This window comes from Sphaerodactylus townsendi, linkage group LG01 (genome assembly GCF_021028975.2).
Source record: "Sphaerodactylus townsendi isolate TG3544 linkage group LG01, MPM_Stown_v2.3, whole genome shotgun sequence".
NCBI classification, from domain to species: domain Eukaryota; kingdom Metazoa; phylum Chordata; class Lepidosauria; order Squamata; family Sphaerodactylidae; genus Sphaerodactylus; species Sphaerodactylus townsendi.
The window spans coordinates 46,412,362-46,435,527 of NC_059425.1; the positions used below are offsets into that span (position 1 = coordinate 46,412,362).

At 43.3% G+C, this 23,166-nt stretch overlaps 1 protein-coding gene across 2 annotated transcripts in view; it reads left to right on the forward strand.

Moving 5' to 3' along the window:
* Window positions 1–12,978: 12,978 nt before the first annotated feature.
* The window catches only part of MERTK (MER proto-oncogene, tyrosine kinase), an 85,094-nt gene continuing 74,906 nt past the window's right edge, over window positions 12,979–23,166 (forward strand). For both annotated transcript variants that reach the window (XM_048482229.1, XM_048482235.1), the window contains exon 1: window positions 12,979–13,282. In XM_048482229.1, coding sequence (XP_048338186.1) covers window positions 13,204–13,282 — 79 coding nt within the window. In that variant the 5' untranslated portion in view covers window positions 12,979–13,203. The remainder of the gene's footprint in view (window positions 13,283–23,166) is intronic.

Sequence of the window (23,166 nt, forward strand, 5' to 3'; positions counted from 1 at the left end):
AGGAGTCCAAAGTTATGGACCCTCAAAAGGGTAGCTCCATCTACTAATAGCTCCCATTGAAAACAATGGGGAATGGGGGCACCTCCTTTGGGGGTCCATAACTTTGGACCCCCTGAACCAAACTTTACCAAACTTGGCTGGTATCATCAGGAGAGCCTTCTGAGGGTACCCTGAAATTCTGGTGCCCCTAGCCTAAAAGCTGCACCCCCTGCTGGCTGGCAAAGTAAAAACAAAAAATTTTTAATGACCCGCATATAAGTCGAGGGGAGCTTTTTCAGCATTAAAAATGTGCTGAAAAATTCGACTTATACATGAGTATATACGGTATTTTAAAAAGAATAAACTGACGTTCTCACCATTGTTTTTAGTAGCACATGCTGTAAAGCTGGCATTTGTTGTTTCAGAGTTCCAGTAAAAAGTTAATTCAAGCAGCTCTCTCGAATTTCAATGTAGCCCTGAAGCAAGACCTCATTATTTTACAGAACAAAATATTATTAGTTCAAGTTGTTTTCAGCAAGTGGATGACAAAAGCCATAATTATGCAAACATTTAATAAAATTCAGCTATGTGACAACCCATCAACATAATGACAAGCATCTGGAGTGTGTCCAGCAACTTAATGTGCCAAGCAATGTCCATTGCAATTTGTGCCTTGGACTTGTTAAGAATTACAGGCTGAACTAGCTAACGTGCCAGAAGTTCCATTCAGTTCCACAGATTTGGGAGCTGTGACTGGCCAAAATATTCAGCTGCTAAAAAGTTTTTTGTATGTGTCCTCAAAAGTACTAATACTGCTGGCACGAGATGACTCTCTTTGCTTCATATTCATTCATTTATCTGTTTACTGGAATACCAACAAATGCTAGCTTGGCAGCCTTTGAAAACAAGGAGAGAACCTCAATGTACTCTGCTAAAGTGTGGGAGAGGGAGTATTCTTATCAGCCTTATCGTATGGATTGACACCAGAGCAGTTATGTGGAATCCTTTGCTGGAGAAAGTTTATACAAATTAAAGTGTTAGGCAATGTGAAAGACCTTGACTTGAAACCATAGAGAGCCATCCCCAGTTAGTACTGGCCTTGATTGATAAATAGTCAGATTCTGTATAAAGCAGCCTCATGTATGTTCTGGGGGAGGCAGAGGAAGTGACTCCTGCTCCCAGCAACAAAATATCAGCAAATGATAGGTTTGCCAAGTTGCGTATCAGGGCCGAGGCTAGCATGGAGCACACAAACCAAGGAGGCTGCCTCCATCTCATGTTTTTGTGTTACCTTTGAGATTATCAAGAATGCTGTCCTCTGTAGACCATACATGTACCATTGGGGCATTCTTCGCTGTTCCTTGGCTTTGAAATTTTTTTCTCTTGGAGACTTGAGTTTGTACAAATTTCAAAAGAAGTATAAGCAGTCTTTACTTAAATTTTGTTTTGGTGGCCAAGTACAGGAAGTGTTGGGGTAAAACAAGAGAGCACACAAACACATAAGAACATAAGAACAAGCCAGCTGGATCAGACCCAGGAGGTCCATCTCTTAGGGGTCCAGCTCTCCTGCTTTACTCGCATGAGTGGGCTTCTACCTCAGGTGCTATCATTGGGAGTTTTCACATGCAGGATGTGAAAGCAATGGCCTCCTGCGGCTGTTGCTCCCGTGCACCTGGACTGTTATTATTATTATTATTATTTAAATTTGATAAACCGCCCACCCCCGAAGGGCTCTGGGCGGTGTACAACAAAATCACAACTAAAACAATGTGCACAATAAATAAGTGATAAATAGTTAAAATACATAACTCAAAATAAGCAGCATTCTAAAACCCAGAAAAACAATATTAATAATACTAATGATGGCTCCCAGTCCCAAGGCATTTGCAATCTCAGATCAAAGAGGATCAAGATTGGTAGCCATAAATCGACTTCTCCTCCATAAAGCTGTCCAAGCCCCTTTTAAAGCTATCCAGGTTAGTGGCCATCACCACCTCCTGTGGCAGCATATTCCAAACACCAATCAAGCGTTGCGTGAAGAAATGTTTCCTTTTATTAGTCCTAATTCTTCTCCCCAAAGGCAGCCATACTGTATGAGACCAATAGTCCATGTAGTCCAACATCCTGTTTCACACAATGGCCAACTAGATACCCATGGAAGGCAGCATATGGAAGCCAAGGCCCAGTGCTGGACAAGGGAACATACAGAAGCCAAGGCCCGATGCTTGACACCAGCACTAGTGGTCAAAAGGTGACCATGGAATTTCCATTTAGTTACCATAACTAAAAGCCACTGATGGACTTATCTTACCAGAACTTCTGTAAATAGCCAACTATATTTTAAAAGACAACTATATTAGTGGTGGTAATTCCACAAATTAACCACTCTGAGTGGAAACATATTTGGTTTTATCCATCCTGAATCTACTCCCCATCAGTTTGGTTGGGCGCCTGCAAATTATCTTGTTACCCTGTTTGTCCCTTATTTGGATTAGACTGTGTTATGTGCCATCAAATCTGAGCTGACTTATAGCAGCCCCTCTTGGGGTCTTCCAGGCAAGACACGTCAGAGGTGGTTTGCCATTGCCTTCCTCTACATAATGACTCTGGACTTCCTTGGTGGTCTCCCATCTAAGGTGGAAACATATTTGATAAGGTGATATCCTCACTGGCGATTAATCCTGGGATACGTCACCTGAAATATCCAGGTTCCCTAGAGATCTCCTCACAGCTGAACCGTGGAACACAAATCAGTCCTGTTTCTGGCACTCCCCCCCCCCCCATCACGGGATTTTCCTGGACCTGCTTGTATATGCATCTTTTGGGGGGGGACACTCCAATGGGAGCTAATAGGAGATGGGGGCTACACATTTGAGGGTCCATAACTTTGGCCCCATGAACCAAACTTCACCAAACCTGAGTGGTATCATCAGGAGGGTCTCCTAAAGATACTCTGAAATTTTGGTGCTGCTAGCTTAACAACTGCATCCCTGGCAGGAGGCACACCCCTCCCCCCAAGGGGCAGGCCTAGATGTCTTCTTTGGAAACATGGTGCAGTGAGGATGTTGGAACCTGGATGAAAAGGTGCCGATTCTTTTGAAACTTGGTTGTATCTAGATTAAATATTCAGTGGGAATTCGGCCTAAGCACCAATCAGGGCCAGCCCTGCTTAGCTTCCAAAATCTGATGAGATCAGTAGCTGACTCCATCCAGGTCAGGATGAACTGCATTATATTAACTAAAAAAAACTTTTAAAAAACTATTCCGATTAGTATTGCAGTATTTTCTGATCATCTGACTCAATCTCCTCTGAGAAAGATAACCTAAAATGTTCTGAAGCTCTGAATTTCATTAAGACCCAGCTACCAGGACTTCCAATCTGTAGAAGCTTTCTCATTCTAGTTGTGGAAAAGCTTTGCGTTGAGTAAGTGATGATGTAATTACAATTAGATTGCATCTCCAGTTAGTGGCACTAGGTGTCAGAAAACCATCATGATGCCTTGTGATTCATTACTCTAGGTTTCGCCTTTCAGAGAGGATTAAGACAATATAGTCATATGCAGGAAAGTGCACAGAAGTGATATTTTCTGACAATCATGTAGTAATCTGGGCTATGATGGGAGTCCTCTGACTTTCAGTGCATCTTGAGCAGAGTTACACTGTTCTAACTGTGGAATTCAATGGGCTCAGAAGGGTTTAATTCTGCTTAGCTTGGCCATTTTTCACAGCCAAGTTGAACCAAACATACTTTATTTTGCACGGTAAATAAATTAGTAGAATCAGCAGTGAACCAATAACACGTGCAATTCTATTATTGACTATAACAGTTCTGAAGCTAGAAAATAATTCATTCCACATTTCTGATTAAAAGCTACAGTACTGGTTCTACATTTCTAAAATTGCATGCAAGGACTCAATCCTGCCCTGAAGTACTAGATAATCAAAACATAATTACATAGTTGTAATTAACCAGTAGTGAGAGGGAAGCAGTCTGCAGATACTTCCAAGGAATTTTCTTCTTCCTGATGACTTCATGAAAAACAGGACAGGACTTGGTACCTTGCATAGTTTTCCAAAAGATGGATTTTTTTGTATACAGTTTTATTCACCCCTAGATATTAATTAGTATCTGCCAAAATTCTGTTTTTTAATTGAAAGCTATCATCAAGTTCCAGCAATTTGCTAATTGGTCCTTGGTCATTTTAACTTGGAAAATAATTTCCAGAGACCTGGATACTCTCTATTATAATACCTCTGGTACTGTTAGGGACAGTTCTATAAACACACAAACTAATATTCCTCTAATAAGTACAACAGTGGAGTGGTGGATCTTTTCTAGGATAGTGACCTAAGACCTTCAACCAATGAATTGAGACCTTCAGTTGGGTTGTAGAGCACCAGCTGTGTCATGAGCCCCTACAGAGCTATTTTGGAGGGCATCTTTTGGAAGGACTTTCTGCCAATTCACATGCATAGAAAACACAGATGTCATGCTAAATGGAGTAAGCAGTGGAATGAAGTGGTAATGATTCCTGTATATCTGTGATCTTTGGGACATTCTGTTACACCTTTTGGAACTCATCTTGTGTCTCCCAACACTTCCTTTGAAGTCCCACAACCACCTCAGCAATGTTGGGTGGAGACTCAGTAGATTCCTGGCTCCCCATTTTTCCCACCTGTCAGGTTTATGACTCCAAAAAATGAGCATAAATCAGGACTTCCTGTCATGTACTGGGGTCATTGGACCCCATGTTTAGCGGGTTCTTGGTCTGGAAAGATTGAAGATTGACGGCTCGGGTACATTCCCAGATCACACAGAGTGGTTAGGAAGTTAACAGGCCTGACTTGCACCATGAATGGAATCACAGCCCAGCCTCACTCCCCATGTCAAAATCTATAAACATGCAGCCTAGTTCTCCCCCTGAGAATTCTGAAAGAACCTTCTCAGAGACATGTAATGAAAAGCCAAAGTCAGATATGGAAACTGCTGGCCACTTTCCTCCATCCAGTATTAATCTCAGCTTGTCTTGCTTCTTACTGGCTAATTTTCTATTTCTATCTTTTGTATCACATTTTTCCCACTCTTGGAAAAATGAACAAAGAAATAATAAGCAGGCAGGGTTAGGGGAACCAGAGGCTTCTGCTTTCCTTGTTTTGCTTGTGAGCTCTTCTAGCTTTTTGTGCATGTCTCTGAAGGAAGTTTCCAAAATCCTGTACAGGTAGCAGTACTATAGCTACCATACTTTTCACATGCTTTATAGCCAGGTTCTTGACAGGTACTGTAAAACATTTCCTAAAATCTTCTGCAACTCTCAGGAGCTCCATGGCATATACTTAATTTCTAGAAAGAGAGGTATTGGTCTTTCTGGAAAAACTGTTCTCTGGTAATGAAGCTATTTCTCCCCCAACTCTGCAACTGTGGGAACCTTCTATAGCTACATGGTGAGAGAACTGTTCCAGGGTATTTTCATTGCTTTGTTCTTCATAAAGTCTCAGGTTGGAACCTAACACTGAACAGAAATGCTAGGGCAGGGATTCCCAAGAAGGTGCTCATGGGGACCATGGAACCTGCCAACACATTTTCTGGTGCCTGCCAAATATTTTGAGGAAGTTGGCAAGGCCAAGTAGGGCTTTGGCTCAGCAGGTGTTCTGAATGACTATTGGAGATTTGTTTGGATATGCAGATTTTTTTTACAAAAAGTTTGCTTTGTCAGCAGCTACCACTACAGCACAACAATCTTCACTGTGTGACTTAAGTTGCACCAATCATTTTGTGTATGGTTCTGCCTCCAGCAGGAGCCATTTTATTGCTGTGCCCACCACACCATGTTAGAATTCCAAACGTGCCCACAGGCTCAAAATGGTTGTGGACCCCTGTGCTGGCAAACTCTGGACAAAGAAAGGTCTGCAGGCAGATGACACAGAACAGGTTCCTTGAAACTAGATCATATAAGTAGATTTTTATAATCATGGACAGTTTGAAAACCGCTGAACTAAAGTTTAAAAAAAACAGTAGGAAAAAGGAGTTCCTTTACTAAATGACTCCAGGCCGTTTTTTCTGGCCTTGGATCTCTGGAACTTGAAGCGGAAAGAAGAGTATGGGCTCCACTGGAATACAGTGAAAGAGAGACCCACAGGTAGAAAAAAGAGAAGCCGCCCTTTTCTACTTTTCTTCCATCAGCTGTTTTGCAGTGTTTGTTTTGTTCTCTTCCGAGGAACAAACTAGAGACTGAACTGACATGACCCACATGTCAGAATCAGGTCACTACTCATTTCCTGCAATGCTTGGGGGGGGGGGGGGGGAGGAAAAAAATTGACGTATAGGCCTTTTCTGCACAAGTAGTTTACTACATACCTTGCCAACAAATGCTGGTTTTTTCTTTTAATTCAGCATTTTTTTCTTCTGTTTGATTCTGGACATATTTCCCCTTCATTATTTCTCTGTTGTTTTCTTAAGTACTTTTACTACAATGTTTTTTTCCAGTTCATTTCCATCATGCAATCATGGTGAAATGGTTTTTATTTCTCCATCCTGCCCCAAACCTGGTCATTATTCGTGGTGCATGCTCATCACTCCAAATATCCAGGTTTCCAGCAGAACTCCCAATCACTAAGCGCTTCAGAGCAATAACAATCATCCCATTTCCTTTGGTGCTGCCCCCATGTGTTATTTTAGAACCTGGTAGAAAGTAGACCTTTTCAAAAAACACATGGGCAATCTGGAGCAGTGGGGAAGTTGGAGAGGAGGGGGTGAATCTGGATTCGAACTACCTGTCCTTGTGAGTGACATGGAGCCTCTCATCCAATCAGGACACAGTGGGCTGTGCGCGATGAGTGCGCAGCCCTTTAAAAAAATTTGCTGACCAGAGATCCACGTGGACCTGAGGCAACGTGGGGCTGGTTTTCTGACTAAAGACATACACAGCAACACAAGGCAGCAGTAAACCTTGCATTCACTTAAAGACAAATACACAAGGGCAAGTTTCCCTGTTTCTACTTGTGTAGGGAGACTTATGTTGCATTTCCCCCAGCTTTAAGCCATTAGTGTCTCTATGGTACAGTTGATTGAGCATTGGACTGCTGGGCAAGAGGTTGCTAGTTCAAGCCCAACAAGGGACAAGTTGTTTCCATTTTATTTTAGCCCCCTTAAAATGCTGGAGCAAGTTCCAGTCCCAGCTTCTGCTTCTGCCATATTCATTGATTTCCCAGGCATAAAATATCCACCTCTGGCAATTTCACTGTAACCTTTTTTTTGTAGTTATAGCGGAGGGTGGGGAAGTGTGTTGTGTGTCTACCTTTGGCGTTCCAATTTTAAAGAAACTGAAACATCAATACACAAAGGCACGTGGAAGCGGGGCTTTGTTTTAATCGCTTATTTCCCCGTTCCCACGTAGAGTCATTCTGTGCATGCTCGCAGAGACGTGGATCTGTCAGTTTGAAAGTAAAAAAGAATTCCCGCCCCAGCACAACACAGCAGCCAATCAGGATAGCCCCTGAGGGATCGCGCATTTGATCCGCCGACAGTGGGGACTCCTGCGTAGCTGCTGCGTTTCTGGGAACAAGAAGGCAGAAGCTGCAGTGGGGACCATGAAACCGTGCTCAAAAGGTCCCAAATCTTACCAAACCGGTTTGTATCTAGTTTCATTTTTGAAGTGGGGAATTGACCGTAGTTGCCCAACCTCACTTTCAACCATTTCCTCCTCTCCCTTGTCCTCCATTTTTGAAAGGGATTTTTAAAAAAATCTTTGTCATATTGAATTAGTGATATAACTTTCAGGCAGAGACACACACAAGTATGGTTGATTGGATCATCTTTGACAATTTTCATATAGATGTAATGGAACGTTCAGGCAAAGATACAGAGATTTTTTTGTGTCAAAGGATACATTGCGATGTAATGTTAGAGGAAAGACACAAGCCAGGTCCATTGTGTCAGCTTTGTCAATTTCATCTCAAATGAGTGATGTAACATTAAATGTGCACAGTTAAAAGCTAGTGACATTGACAAAGCTTTTGCAGTAGAAAATTGACAAGGGACTACTACAGTAATTATCATATGTTACTGCGGGTCTAATTGGGCTGGAAATGTGGTTCTTGGTGTGGGGGAATGTTTCTGTTTCTTCACATAACGGCACCTACTTCAACAGCTGTTATTTTTGTGCTTCTATTTTGTACAGACACCTGGTCATTATCCATGCTCCATGTAGTTGCTCAGCCTCATCATCAGCCATTTTGCCCCCCCCCTTCTGTTTTCAAAAGGATTTTTTAAAAAATCTCTTTGACATATCAAACTAGCAATGTAACATTGAGGCAGAGATACCAACTAGTGTTGATTGGCTCAGTTTTGTCAATTTTACATCTAATTACTGATGTAACATTAAGGCAGAGAGAGATTTTGAAGCTTGGGGTGATTGAAAAGAGTACTAGGAGTAATTGCTGCATGAAACCGAGGACTGCTGCAGTAACAATCATGATTTGCAGCAGATCAGAAAATGTGGTTCTTGTAGGGCAGGGGGAGCTACGCAGAATGATTTCTACATTTTCTGTCTCTGTTCCTTCAAGTAATGATGCCTGCTGTAGGAGTTGTTTTGGCTTCCATTTTGGATTGGTGGTTCTCAGTAGTCAAAATGGAAGCTGAGAAATTTTTGAATTGTTGCTTCAAAATGTAGCTGTTCAGTAATGCTAGAGCGCCTTCACAAAAGAGGGGGGGAAAGGAGGGTTATTCTTCTGCATAACAAATGACATCCCACCACCATCAGGAATAATACATTTTCAGTAGTATCATATGGAATAAATACAACTGAAGAGACAAGGAGAAAAATACCCAAAATGCGGGGTGGGGTGGGAGAGTAGGCAGAATAATTTCACTGAAAATGTTTCGGAGACAAAAAAAAGTTTGACTACAGGGAAAATCTGTGGTAAAATGTGCATGTGGAGAAGGCCATAGCATAGGCAGAAAGGGCAGGGATGTTCAGTGCCTTTGTTTCTACCTCCAGTTTCCATTTCCCCACGTGGGTGTGTTCTCCCCATGAGGATGGGGGGAGGAAAATTGGGAAAGACCACTTTTGTGGGAAGGGAGCAAATGGGGGAAGGTTTAGTACACACATTTCACCTGACTAGGCTGGCTTTAAATTTCTGTCAAACCTCACTTTACAGAGAATTGGCAGAGGCACAGTTCTTAGATTTGAGACTGCTGGTGTCATATCCAGTTTACTCATCAGTTACTCCAGGCACGCGCCTTTTCTCAGTGGCTGATTGCTTGCAGATGTTAGAAACTCAAGAGTAAAAGAGATGCTGAAACCTCTGCCAGTACAGCAACTTGTGCTCTGAACTCAACAAGCATTCTTCAGAGTCAAAGGCATCTGGGAACAATTTGCTAGTCGCCCTCTCCCCCTTATTTCTAACTGAAACTTTACGTCTGGAATATTGTACATGTCTGAGTATATTTAGAGCTTGTCTTTTAAGCTGGTTGTCATGGATATTTTTAAATCTGACCAATTATACAGGACTGTTGCAAAGCTACTTAAAGAAACCTTTAAAAAATTAATCAAATATATCTGATCCCAGTGTGTTTAGTGACAAAACATTCTTAATAAAACAATGCTAAGGACAAATATACACTAGGCCAATTATACACTAGTGCTGTGCCCTGTGGCATGGGTACATTTCCTCCGCATCACAGTTTTCATTGCAGACAAGTTCATGCTTACACTGCTGCAGATCCCAGAAACCCTGTTGTTTCTGAGAGCGAGCAACCCCTGATGTTTTTCTTGCTTTGGGGTTTCTGCTTCTTCCAGTCCCACTACACACACACACTCCCTTCAGGCGTTTCTGGGGGATCAATGGCCAGCTTACAAAAAAATAATACTGAGCCATTGAAATAGCGGTGAATAATATTGATATAGTTGGTTCGTGCCCTCACACCTCTTCTTCCCTACCCCCTTTCCCACCCTTCAGGTGCCTACTGCTTTTGGGGGGGTGGGGATGAGGGAGCAAAGGTATGCCTGACTCCAGCATTCTCCCCCATCCACCTACCCTCCTGAGCTCTCCAGCACTGCAGCAGAGGGAGAGAGGAAGCTGTGCCGTGGAAGAATATTAATATAAAATTTATAGGGGTTTTTTTTGAAGGGCATGAGCCTTGTGATTGAAGAAGAAGAGTCTGGATTTATGCCCCACCTTTCTCTCCTGTAAAGAGTCTCAAAGGTGCTTACAAATTCCTTTCTTTTTCTCTCCCCACAACAGACACCTTGTGAGGTAGGTGGGGCTGAGAGTGTTCCAAAGAACTGTGACTAACCCAGTGGTGTAGTGCCAATGGGATGGGGGTGCAACGCCCCAGGCGGCACCATGGTGGGGGCGTTCCGGGGCAGGGTGGGTGGTGCCATGGCAGGGCATGCGCGTATCTTGGGCGCAGTTTTCCCTTGCTCCACTCTTGGACTAACCCAAAGTCACCCAGCAGGAATATAGGAGTAGGGAAACAAATCCAGTTCACCAGATAAGACTCCACTACTCATGTGGAGGAGCAGGGAATCAAACTTCTTCAGATTAGAATCCACCTGCTCTTAACCACTACACCATGCTGGCAACAGGAAGTGAACCAGAAGTGAGGGCAGGCAAGTTGCTCAGGGGCATCTCCTTGTGTGTAAAAAAGGAAACATAAGCAGACCCCACTGCGACCTCACTGTGGAGCAAAGAGCGTCACAGAAAACACGCCATGCATAATGGTCCATTAGTCTCTTCAGCCCTCGCAGCTGGGTGTAGCCTGATGAGATTTGTGCAGATTCATGCAAGGCAATTTTTCATATAGTTCTCTAGTGAACAAGGGTTTTTAAAATAAAGTTTGGACTTCTTAATAGTGATAGCCTATATATGGTAATATTAGGGTATTTTGGAAGGTAGAATTTAGTTCTAGCAGCAGAACTATGTGTTACATTTAGTTCCATGATGGTTTGGAGGGATGTTTTTCCTAGTTTACAGTGCATTCACCTGACATTTACCACAGGGAAGTGGTGTTCCTAACCATTTGCCCTTGTGTTTTTTTCTCCTGACCTGACCCCCCACCCCACCCCACACCCCACAGCTACTTTAACCCCTGGTCAAAGTTACATGCAGAGGTTTTCTTTTTTAAAAAAAATTACATCTTTAAGCCAGCAAGATGACACCCTTCCCTCGTGACCACGCAATTATCTTATTTCGAATAAGTCTGAATCCAAGACCTGACAGGGGCTACCTCTACATCAGACTAGAGAAGTGTCAGAGTTCAGTTAAAGCTGAAATCTTGTATTTTTTACAAGACAGTATGCACTATTAATGCAGTGGGACTGACTTCCAGGTAAATATGAACACTCTAAAAATACAAACCCTACATGCCAGAAGTCTGAAAGGAATTGAGAAAAGATTAAGCTTATTATAATTTGCCCCTGATACTAACCATAACATTGTTATCCACATCAAGAGCCATTTGGGCAAAAATAAACAGGAGTTCTGCAGCACGTCAATGCCTAAAACAATTTTACTCTTTCATAAATTTTAATGAAAAATTTTGCAAAACTGTATTATTCCAGGGGGGTTTTCTGTGCAGGTAATAGGGTAGAACTGCGCAGAACACTTCACAAAGTTACTTGGATAACTGACTGTTGTGAGTTTTCTGGGCTGTGTGGTAGTTTTTGCTCCTAACACTTTGCCCACATTTACGGCTGCTGCCTTCAGAGGCATGTCATGGTAAGAAAATGCATATTACCATAAATAAATGACATAAATAAATAAAACTTATTTGCATGTGGTGACTGTATTTGACAAAGTGGGTGCTAGTCCATGAACGTTTATGCTGCAATGCTCTTAAGTGTTGTAAGACTCCTATTTCTTTGTGCTACAGCACACTGACAGGATTACTACTCTAGTATCAGTGTGGTGCCAGTGTGGTGTAGTGGTTAAGAACCAGTATGGTGAAGTGGTTAAGAGTGGCAGACTCTAGCCCAGAGAACCAGGTTTGATTATCCCCTCCTTCATATGAGTGGCAGTCTCTAATCTGGAGAGCTGGCTTTGATTCCCCACTCCTCCACATGAAGCCTGCTGGGTAACCTTGGGCCAAGCCAGAACCCTCTCAGCCCCATCTACCTCACAAGGGCCCTTTCCGCACACGCAAAATAATGCGTTTTCAAACCACTTTCACAACTGTTTGCAAGTGGATTTTGCCATTCCGCACAGCTTCAAAGAGCACTGAAAGCAGTTTGAAAGTGCATTATTCTGCATGTGCGGAATGAGCAGGTGTCTTTGGTGGGGAGAGGAAGGGACAGTGACTGTAAGTCACTTTGAGGCTGTGTAAAAAGATAGAGAAAAATGGGTGCAAAAACCAACTCTTTCTTCACCCCCACTTCATCATCATTTGAGCAGTGTTTCTTAGAATCTTGCTTTTTAAAAAAAAAGAAAAGAAAAAAAAGGGTAGTGGGAGCTATAGTGTGATGTAGCGGTTAAGAATGTCTACCTAGCACCTAGAAGTCCCTGGTTCGAATCCTCATGGGTGCCAGGGAAGTTCCCTGGGTGACCCGGGGTCAGCCGCACTCTCTCAGCCTAATCTGTCTCCCAGGGTTGTTTTGAGGATCAAAGGTAGGGCAGGAGAACGATGTAAGCTGCTTTGGGTCCTCATGCGGGAGAAAGGTCTGAATCAAGCAAACAAACAAACTCTTGGCGTTTCTGCAAGCTATGCGATCTGAACTAGGTCTAGCCGTTTTTGCTGATGCGGTTGTAGGTAAAATCCGGGAGTCCGACGGAATGGTATAGAGTTGAACAATTGCAAGGACCTGGGTAAAGGGGAACCCTCGAAGGATGGGGGGAAAGTCTGGTCTACATTTGGAAGAATCTCCCCCTACAGGAATATGAGCCCCTTGAATCTCCCCCCTACCCCCACCTCCGATTCCAGGCACAGAGAAGCACCTCCTCCTCCGAGTCCGCCCCCCCCCCCTCCGCCCTCAATACACATTCCCATCAGGGTTGGAGGCGGAACCTTCCGCAGCCTCGTCCCTCGTCCCGCCTCTTCCAAAGTTTCTCGAGTACTTTTGTTTTGGGCCAGTCTCCGGGCCGGAGAGAAGTGTCGTGGCGGCGGCTGAGCACCGCAGGGGTCCCCGGGCTGCCAGGCGGCGGTGTCAGGAGGAGTTACCGCTGCCAGGGGAAAGGGCGACCCTGGCATCGTCCAGTGGCCAGATCGGACTCTTTCCAAACCTGCCCACCATGGGAATGCTTTTCTGGCTGCCGCTGCTGCTGCTGCTGCTGCTGCTAATGCTGCCCGGATCGGTCTCCTCTGCACAAGGTAAACGTGGGCTTTGTCGACCCTTTGGCTTCCGGAGGGCCAGATTGCGAATGCGCCCTTTCTCTTGGGGCAGCAGCAGAGATCGCAGGAGCGCGGTGCCAAAGAGGTGCAGCAGGGATCGTGCGGGCACCGGGGGGCATTACGGATTCCTCCAACGCTTCTGGTCGTTTTAATAGGAGAAGAGCCGGCCCTGGCCTCCTCCACCACAGGCTCCTGGAAAGTGCTGAAGAAGAAGGGGAGGGCTTTGCACGAAGGGGCTCTACAAGAGGGGGAAAGCGTTTGTATCTCTCTCCTCCTTCACTTGAAGCGTGACGATGATCCCAGGGGTTCAGTGACAGTTGTGCGTGGTAGGGCTCAGATCTGATGGAAGAAGGTGGCTTTCCCTGTAAATGAATAGCAGCCAGAGTACCCCTGAGAAAGCCCAGCATCTGTTTCCTAACAATAAGGAAATAACAAGGGACTGGATCAGTGAATGACCGTAACTTTTAGACAGGATTTCAAAATCACATTATTTAGCGTTTTAAACGCTGCTGCTTCAGCCCCTCCTTCCCCCCATTTTAAATACTGAAGTTGCCATATTCACTGCAAACCAGCCATCATTCAGCTTCCCTGGAGAAAGGGGGGGGGGGGTACACCGAGATTCACAAAGCTGCCTGGCGCCTGTTCCTTCCTTTTGGCCTTGGCTGGTGGGCTCAGCTCAGCCTGTTTGCTCAGGCTGGAAGACTGTATCTGCTGGGCAAACCTCAGAGGCACGCAGGCAGCTGGTAGCTTTTGCACACACATTGAGAGCTGTGGCCAAGCAATAACTGTGTAGAGCAAGTACCTCAAATCAGTCTGGGGGGTCATCACACAGTACCCTTCTAGCCAATATGGTGTGTACAGTCGGTTGTATTGCTGGGTTTAGCTGTAGGAAAGAGTTACAAATTCCTGATCAGCTTTTGAGCTCACTGGGTAGCCCGGCTGTTGGAAGCCCTGGTACCTCAGATCATCCTACCTCGCAGGAGTAATTTGGATGGAGGAGTGGCTTAGCAGTAGAGCATCTGCCTGGCATGCAAAAGGTCCCAGACTCAATCCCCAGCATCTCCAGTTAAACAGACCAGGAAACAGGCAACATGGAAGACCTTTACCTCAGACCCTGGAGAGCTGCTGTCAGTCTGAATAGACAGTACCACTGGTTGGATTCAGTATTCAGTACATTTTAAAATGGATATTTACCCTTCACTTTTCTCCCCTATGGGAACCCAAGCGCAGATTGCAATATAATTCTAACCTTCTCCATTTTTATCCTCACAACGACCCTGTGAAGAGGACTGAGAGGAAGTAGCTAGCCCAGGGTCTCACAACCAGTTTCCATGAGAGCGTGGGGATTTGAACACCAGTCTCCAAGATCCTAGCCAAGTGCTGTAACCACTACATTGTACTAAGTGTGAAACATTTTAAGTGTAAAATACAAATGAAATATATGCCTGAAACAAGCCCATATTTAACAATATATGTATGCTACAGGTATACATGCCAGGCATTCAAGACACCAGGCCCTTATTTATGTATAATCGAAAATGCATGTTGGCCATTTATGCATATTTTGAAATTAGTGGCAACTGGAGAGAAAGTAAACAATGGTAAAGGACTAACTATAACCTCATAAGATCTGGAGACAAATGAGAATATATCCTTGTGGCTGCTAACCATGGGTTAGGGAAGCCTGGTCAAGCCTGAATCAGGTACTTCTTCACTTCTTGGATGCTTCCTAGATTTTCAGGGTTGTTTTTTTCCTTTTCTTTTCTGTTAACACTGTGCAAGTGTTAGCCTGATTCAGAGCTCTTGCTAATTTAATCTAATTTGCCTTGAAACTCTAGGCAGAGTCTTGAGAGTTTCAACTCCAGAAGCTCCATAGTAGAGGAATGGCATGGTAGAGGAGCATTGTGGTAATGAAGAGAGACATGTTCACTTACCATCAAACCAGGGTCAAGAAGAGCATTATGACAGATCACATCAGAAAGGGTTGGGCAGCAGTGTTTATGGTAGTCCAGAGTGGCACTAAGAACCAAAAGGATGTGGCTCTATGTGTCATGATTTGGGAGAGATGTTTTGTTCAGAGTACAAAACTCAGGAATTCCCTCCCCAGGGAGATTCCTGTGTCTCCCTCTATTGATGTCTTCCGCCAGCAGGGGAAGAGTTTGGTATTTCCTTTGGCATACCTCCAATCATGGTTGTTGGTCATCCTCCCTGGTTCTGGTGTTGTTTGTTTATGTGGTTATAGTGAATTATTTTTATAATTTTAAATGCTGTTTTTAATTGTACAAGTGCTTTAATGTTTGTATGTTCTGGCCTTGGGGCTCCTGATTAGATAGAAAGGCAGCATAAAAATGTTTTAAATACCGTAAATAAAATAGATTTTCAGGAGAATTTTCAGCCAGTGAGTAGCGTCAATATCAGAGGATGTAGAAACATTCCACACAGTCACCTGTTTGCCACTTCAGTGGAAGAAGCAGAGAGGCAAATGCATGAAGATCCGTTTAGATACAAAAAACACATATTTTATCAAACCATTAAGGAAATGACTTAAAAGTTATACATTGGAAGGTTGTGAAATGTTTATTTTGTAGATAGTTTGAATCCATAGCAGGATTGGATCCTGACTAAAATTTTAATCCGTGGAATAGATCATCCCTTTGCACTGCAGATTGCTGATCAACACAAAATGCAATCCCTGTGGGTCAGGGGACCCTGGGGAATGGTATGAAGGTGGTCTGCAATGGGAGGGAAAAATTGGTGGAAATTGCTGATTTAGTCTGGATCCAACCTGAGATCTGTACAAACATGTAACATTGATCTGAACAGTCTTGCTGAACAGAGTGGGATAAAGGTCTTGCCTTTATAATCCTATAGGATTCCAAGAGGCACGTGTTTGGATATGCCAAGTAATTCTCATGAAACAGTGGGGAAACCTATGGTGTTTAAGAGTTTATTTTTATAAGATAATAATAGGGAGTCAGCATGATGATACTTGAAAACTTTTTTTGTCTGTTGTTGTTCTGTCCTCAGCTTTGAAAGTCTGGGAAATCAGCCTTGGTTAGGAAGCAAACACTGCAGCCCTAAGCCAGACAAGCTTCTTTTATATGTACAGTAGAAAGAAACCTCTGAATGAGAGAAAGGGAGGGGCTGTTAAATGGAGGTCTCTTACCACCCTAGGTAAAGGTCAGAAAGGGTCACCCTGTAATGGTCAATAATAGTTTGGAAGGAGAAAGTCCTTAGGCATATGGGTGTGTATTATCTTGTTACTGACCAAAATTAAAATCACATACATCAAGCTCGATCATCCATTCACATTTTAAACAAATCTTTTTTAGAGTGTGAATCCATGCATGTAGTGAGCACGTCTAAACTCTGTTGCTTCAATAGAAACTTATTGTCAACTGTTTCCCATTGAAATCAGTGGAACATAATAACTTTTAACTTTGGCTCAATCATGCCCTACACCTCCCAGAAAGAGCTAAGATACATGGGGAGGGAGGGGGGGAGATGTGGAAAGCTGCTGAAATCTCTCTTTCTGTCTCTGTCCCACCCCCCATCACTCACTCACTCACACACACACACACACACACACACACACACACACGGACTAGAAACTTTCTCATTTGAAAACGAATGCTCGGGTAACGGGTTACCACATCTTCTAACATACTTTATTGGTATCCCTCCCACATCTTCTAAAGTACTTTACTGGTATCCCTTCAGGCAAGGGTTGGGAGGAAAAGTGTAATTTAGTCCTTTTCTTTAAGGTGTTTTCTCAACTTCTGTCCCCTGGAGCTGCTATTGACTAAAGTGGGGAGAAAATGCACTGGTCAGGTTGCCTGTATGCAAATAGCAAATTGCAGAAGGGGAGGGAAGGAGAGAATGGATTAAACTCCTCATGTCATATCCCAGATCTCAACACACACACCCTACCAGGTAATTCACTCATGGATATCCTTGTGTCTCTTCTAGTTTGGCTCTGAAACATTATAAAATATGAGATAAGTGATACAGACTTAATGAGGATAAGTCATGTTAGATTCAGTGCAGTTACTAAGTTGCGCTAAGACTGCTGGTCAGAGCCAGGGCAACTCTCCCTTTAAGGAGAGTTTAAAAACATACAAACCATTCAGGTCTTTCTCCAGTGCTAAGCAGAACACATCCACCTCTTGGAGGGCAGAGAACAAAAGTAAAGTAGCTACACGCCACTGAATTCTTTTAAAATCTGCTGACAAAGAAATTTTGCCAGCCCGTGCAACAGGTTTTTTTTCCTCTCTCCTTTGCCTTATCTTTTTTTTCAACATTTAGCTTGTTGAAGAACTCTGGTGGACTTGAAAGCTTGCTGGCTGTGTCAACATTTAACTTGGTCTTAACGAAATATCTTTATTTTGCAGTTCTTAGTTTATTGATTGGGAGAAGACCTTTAAGCTAGGATTGCCAGCCTCCAAGAAGAAGCAGCACAACAAAGGGATGGGTGCCAGATGAGATAATATAAACCAGAAAGTGCATCCCACGAAGTAGAGTTACAGCCAAATAAATATAATCAGTTGCATTTAAAGCATAGAAGATCGATATTTAGGATACATAATAAGAAAATACAGAAATACAGATGAAAATTGACAATTAAGTATGTGTGGTATCTCCCACTGTTAATGAAAGCCTTGATGTTAGATAGTTACTTAATCAAGCAGGAAACATAGGTGAGCAAATGAGACACACAGTAGCATCACCAGTCCACAGAAATCTCATCTTGAGCCCAGTTAAAGGATGCTAGACAAGTCAGAATCTAAAGTGGCTGTATAGGCTTGAGTTTATTTTGAAACACTATTTAAGATAATGTGGACTGCATAACAACATTCATAACAAATCCTTGAAAGCTTTGCTTCATTTTCTATTGAATTGGAATTTTCTTGTTTAAATAATGCTTCGGGAAAGGAATTTAACATTGTGTGTCTAACATCCACCATCATTTATTTTTGAACTCACTTTAAACTGAACTCACCACAAGGCTTTCATTAATAGTGGGAGTTACCATGCAGACTTAATTGCCAATTTTCATTTGTATTTCTGCATTTTGTGTATTTTCTTGTTATGCACCCTAAAATTGATCTTCTATGCTCTTTAAATTTTATTTATTTATTTATTTATTCATTGTTTAAACTTTTATACCGCCCCATCCCCAAAGGGCTCTGGGCGGTATACAACATAAAATATAAATATAAATAAATTACTAAAACCTTAAAAACAGCGATAACAATAATAATAGTAATAATAGAGGCATCCGACCAACCCCAATTTAAAAATTCTTCCCCAGGAGAGGGGGGGGGAAGGCGGCGAGTCACATTGGATGAGAGGCCCAGGTGAAAGGGCCAGGTGGGGGGCACCATTTCAGCGGCTGGTCCCTCCAAAGGCCCGGCGGAAACTGATGAAATGAAACTGATGATATTTATTTGGGTATAATTTTACTTTGTGGGGTGTGCTTTCTTGTTTATACAGCCTCCAGGTCGAGCCTAAAGATCACCCAGAAGTACAACTGAACTCCAAACTGCAGAGATCAATTCTCTTGGAGGAAATAGCAGCTTTTGAGAGCAGATTCTGTGGTATTCTACCCAGTTGAGTTCCTTCCCCTCCTCAAACCCCACCCTCCTTAAGCTCCACCCCCAAAATCACTAGGGATTTTCCAACTTGGACCTGGCACCCCTACCTTCAGCTAATAAACATGCTGTGGCATTAAGATTATGTTTAGATTTAATTTGTTTTTACAGTGCAGTCCCAAGCAGAGTTACACCCTTCCTTCTGCATACACTGAAGTCAGTTAACTTCAAAGACTATAACTTTGTGTCTTGGACTGTACCACCAGTGAAGGAGAATTACCAGTGCCAGTTGCACTTTATGTTAGCCAAGGTTTTCTGATTACTTTACAGAAGGGGGCTCCAGAAGGCAGTGTTCTGTCTGCCTGCTCATTCACTGCAAAATAGTCTATGAGTAAATATAAGGATGAGTTCTTGGCAAAGTTGGGTATAGTATCAGACTCTCAACTGAGGCTTTCTAAGTCGAAGGTGGATCCTCTGGTTTACTGAAGTACCATTTATATAGTAGATGATGGTTCTGAAAATCAACTTCCTTGAAGTCAGTATTATAAAAGATATTATCAATGCAACCCTATGCAGAGTTACTTCAGTCTCAGCTTATTGATTTTACTGGGCTTAAACTGGAGTAACTCTGTACAGGATGGTAATATCAATGTTCTATTATATATTCAGAACCTTTTTTCAAATAGAGGGAAGTTTTCTGAGCCAGATATACTGTCCCTGCCCTGTTTCCTGAGCCTGACATACTGTCCCTGCTGTAAGTTAATTTTTCCACTGATGTAATTTTTAAAAATATGTTTCCTCCTCATTGCTTTCCTGTACTAGCTTATGACACCCATGTGCATTATTATGAGCACTGGCTACCCATTTTGGGTTGTATATGAAAAAATGGGGCCTTTGTGTTCCTTCATTAATTTGTAAGCTTTTTGCTGTTCAACCTCAGTCAATTAATTCTTGTGGTTCTGGTGGGTTTTCCGGGCTGTGTGGCCATGGTCTGGTGGGTTTTGTTCCTAATGTTTCACCTGCATCCGTGGATACAGACAAAACGTTAGGAACAAAATCCACCAGACCACGGCCACACAACCCGGAAAACCCACCAGAACCAGTTGAATCCGGCCATGAAAGCCTTCGACACTAAATTAATTCTTGCTTAACGTGCTTTTCTGTTTATTGCAAGGCAACAGAACTATTTACATATGAGGATATACCACACAGTGGCTAAAAAGAATAAGCTACACCAGGCTTTTCCTGTCTCAAACCTCACTATGAGCATACCAGATTTTTGGGAAAGACCTGCCCTCTCACCAGTGGCTCAGCTAGCATTAGTGTGAGGATAACAATACTGAACTGCCTTGTTGGGTTGTTATTAGTATTACAAGATAGGGGATGTGAATCTTTTTGAATGCCTGAAAGTGCTTTAAAATGCTGTGTGCTATTGTTATGACAATAACAGAGAAAAAGAAAACCTGGTTTGGAACATCTTTCCCTGCAACTGTGCAGGAAACAAACGTTCAAAGAAGGCTTTCGCAGCCAGAATCAGCTGGCTGTTGTAGGTTTTCCAGCTGTATGGCCATGATTTGGTAGTTTTTGCTGCTAACATTTTGCCCACGGCTGCCATCTTCAGAAGCACATCATAATAAGATGTGTTTCACGTCACACTGTGCCATAGAGTGAAACACTTCTTACCATGACAAGCCTCTGAAGATGCCAGCTGTAGATGCAGGTGAAATGTTAGGAGCAAAAAAAAAAAAAAATAGCCATACAGCCTAGAAAACTCACAACAACGAAACTTCCAATTTCTTTGGAAAAACTGAGAGCAAATAACATCTCTACCCCAAATATGGCTACCAATGTACAGGTGGGATCTGGAGTTCTCCTAGTATTACGACTGACCTCCAGACTATAATGATCAGTTTCCCTAGAGGAAACTTCAGCTTCAGAGGCTCTATGGCAGTGGTGGCGAACCTATGGCATGTGTGCCAGAGGTGGCCCTCAGAGCCCTCTCTGTGGGAACTCGTGCACGCAGCGGGTGCACGCAGGACTTCCTGGAGGCTGGAGCAGGCTGACTGCTGCTGCTCTAGGGGTTGAACAAACAAAAAGTGTTCCTTTCCAAACACCAGGGAAACGCTCAGACCCAAGTTTTTTTTGCCGATCGCCTGGGCAGCTGAAGCCTAGGGTGGAGGAACCAAGATGCATTTAGGATTTTTTAAAAAACACACCAAGGTCTTAGCTAGAACTGCTTTTATTTTTCTGTTCCTGTTGCATTTTTGTGGGAAGTCAAGATCCTTTACCTGGGAGTAAGCTCAGTTGCTTCTGAGTAAACCCTCCTAGGCTTGTGAGTCACCCGTTTGAAGTGTTGCAAGGTTGCTTCACCAAGCTTACTCTCAAGTAACATGCGCCTCGGAGCCAAACGTTTTTTCTAAACTAAAACCTCAGTATTCAGGTTAAATTGCCGTATTGGCACTTTGCGATAAATAAGTGGGTTTTGGGTTGCAATTTGGGCACTTGGTCTCAAAAAGGTTCGCTATCACTGCTCTATGGCATCACATCCTCTCATTCCCAAACCCTGCCCCTTTTAGGCACCACCGCCAAATCTTCAGGGATTTCCCAAGCCAGAGTTGGCAACCCTCTCCCTCAAGCAGAGAGCCAATCCCGCTCCCATGGCAGCCATTTTGTGACTGACCTTGTCTGCCATTTTGTGACAGCCCTATTACTTTTCAAAATTCAAAAAATACATGCACACCTACGGGTTGCCAACTCTGATTAGGAAACCCCTGAAGATTTGGGAAGATGTTTGAGGAATGCAGAATTTGGTGAGGTCAAGGAACTTAGTGGAGAAGTGATGCCACACAGTCTGATTCCAAAGCTAACTTTTCCTTCAGCGGAACAGATCTTTGTAGTTTGGAGATCAGTCGTAGCTCTGGGAGAACTCCAGGCTCCACCTTGAAGTTGGTTACAGTGATACTGAACAAAGTAGGGATTCTTGCTGTAATGACAAGGTAATGGTTACGGATTAGGAATCTGACTATTGCTGGTGAGGAAATAGATGGTTCAGGCTTCCAGAGTAATATCTGGAATGAAGTGACCTTGCCACTGAGAATGTAAAAATTGACTTTCCCTGTTCTAGAATAATCTTATAAAATACATGGGAATGCTGTGGAGTAAATGGATGGCAGGGTGCAAACCACATACTCTGTTCATCCCAAACTGGCCAATCTTTTTCAATATAAATTAATGAGAGCACAGGTTAAGCGCACATTACAACAGGATTTATGACATTCCTTCATGTGACTGTTTCTGATTTTGTTTCTGTATTCGTCAACTATTATTTAATATGTGCCACAAAGTCTGTTATTATTGGAAGAGTTTGCCTGGACCTGTCTCATTTTTATTACTGTTGCTTCACAGTAAACATGGAGAGGATGTAACCCTCAGTCAGGTCTGTGTACATTAAACTATTCCATATAGACATAAAGTAGGCACAAAATATGGCATCAAATACAACTTCTGAGAACCTCAGTCATAAAAAAAGAAAGTAAGCTTCTATTTGTAGTCGACCCACGCGGTCAGCGTAAGAACGAGACGAGACGCGGAGATAACATCTGGTGGAGATCGCCAGCAGCGGGAGACCGGAGGTCCGTGTTCCTAGCGAATCTCCTGGCCTGCCGGGTTCCTGGCACCTTTATTGTTACTCTATGGTATGCAGGAGGAGGACTGGGGAGTTCCGAGAGCGGGAGGCTCTGGAGATCATCAGGCGATGCATGATCTCATCTGGCTACGTCGCGGAGAAGAGCTGCATCGCCTGGGAGCTTCCGTCCTCACCTGGGGTGATCATTGTCCCCATACCGGGTGTGATTGAGCCAGACAGTTCACCACCTGTGACTCATGGGGGGGGATGAGGAGTGGGTGCGATGCGTAACCGGCAAGGCGTCGCAGGTCCGTTATGCGTGCCAACGTTTCTACTACTGACACTGCCGGTCGGGTGAGTGCACTACTACATCTCCTCCTTTTACATTTTAGAAAAAACGTAAATAAATGCTAAAGGCATGCATTTAAAGGGACGCTTGTCTCCTCCGGTCAGATGGTCAAGCTGACCAAAAGCTGCTTGTGCAACATTAGAACTTGGTTTGGCGGGTAAAGGGGAAATCGCGAGGGGTTTCCTACATCGCTACAGGCAATATTAGACAATTCGCATTGAAATCCAAACCAAGATCCGGATAACAAAGGGCATACAACTAAACCAATGCAGAGCTGTACAATAGCACTCTCAACTAT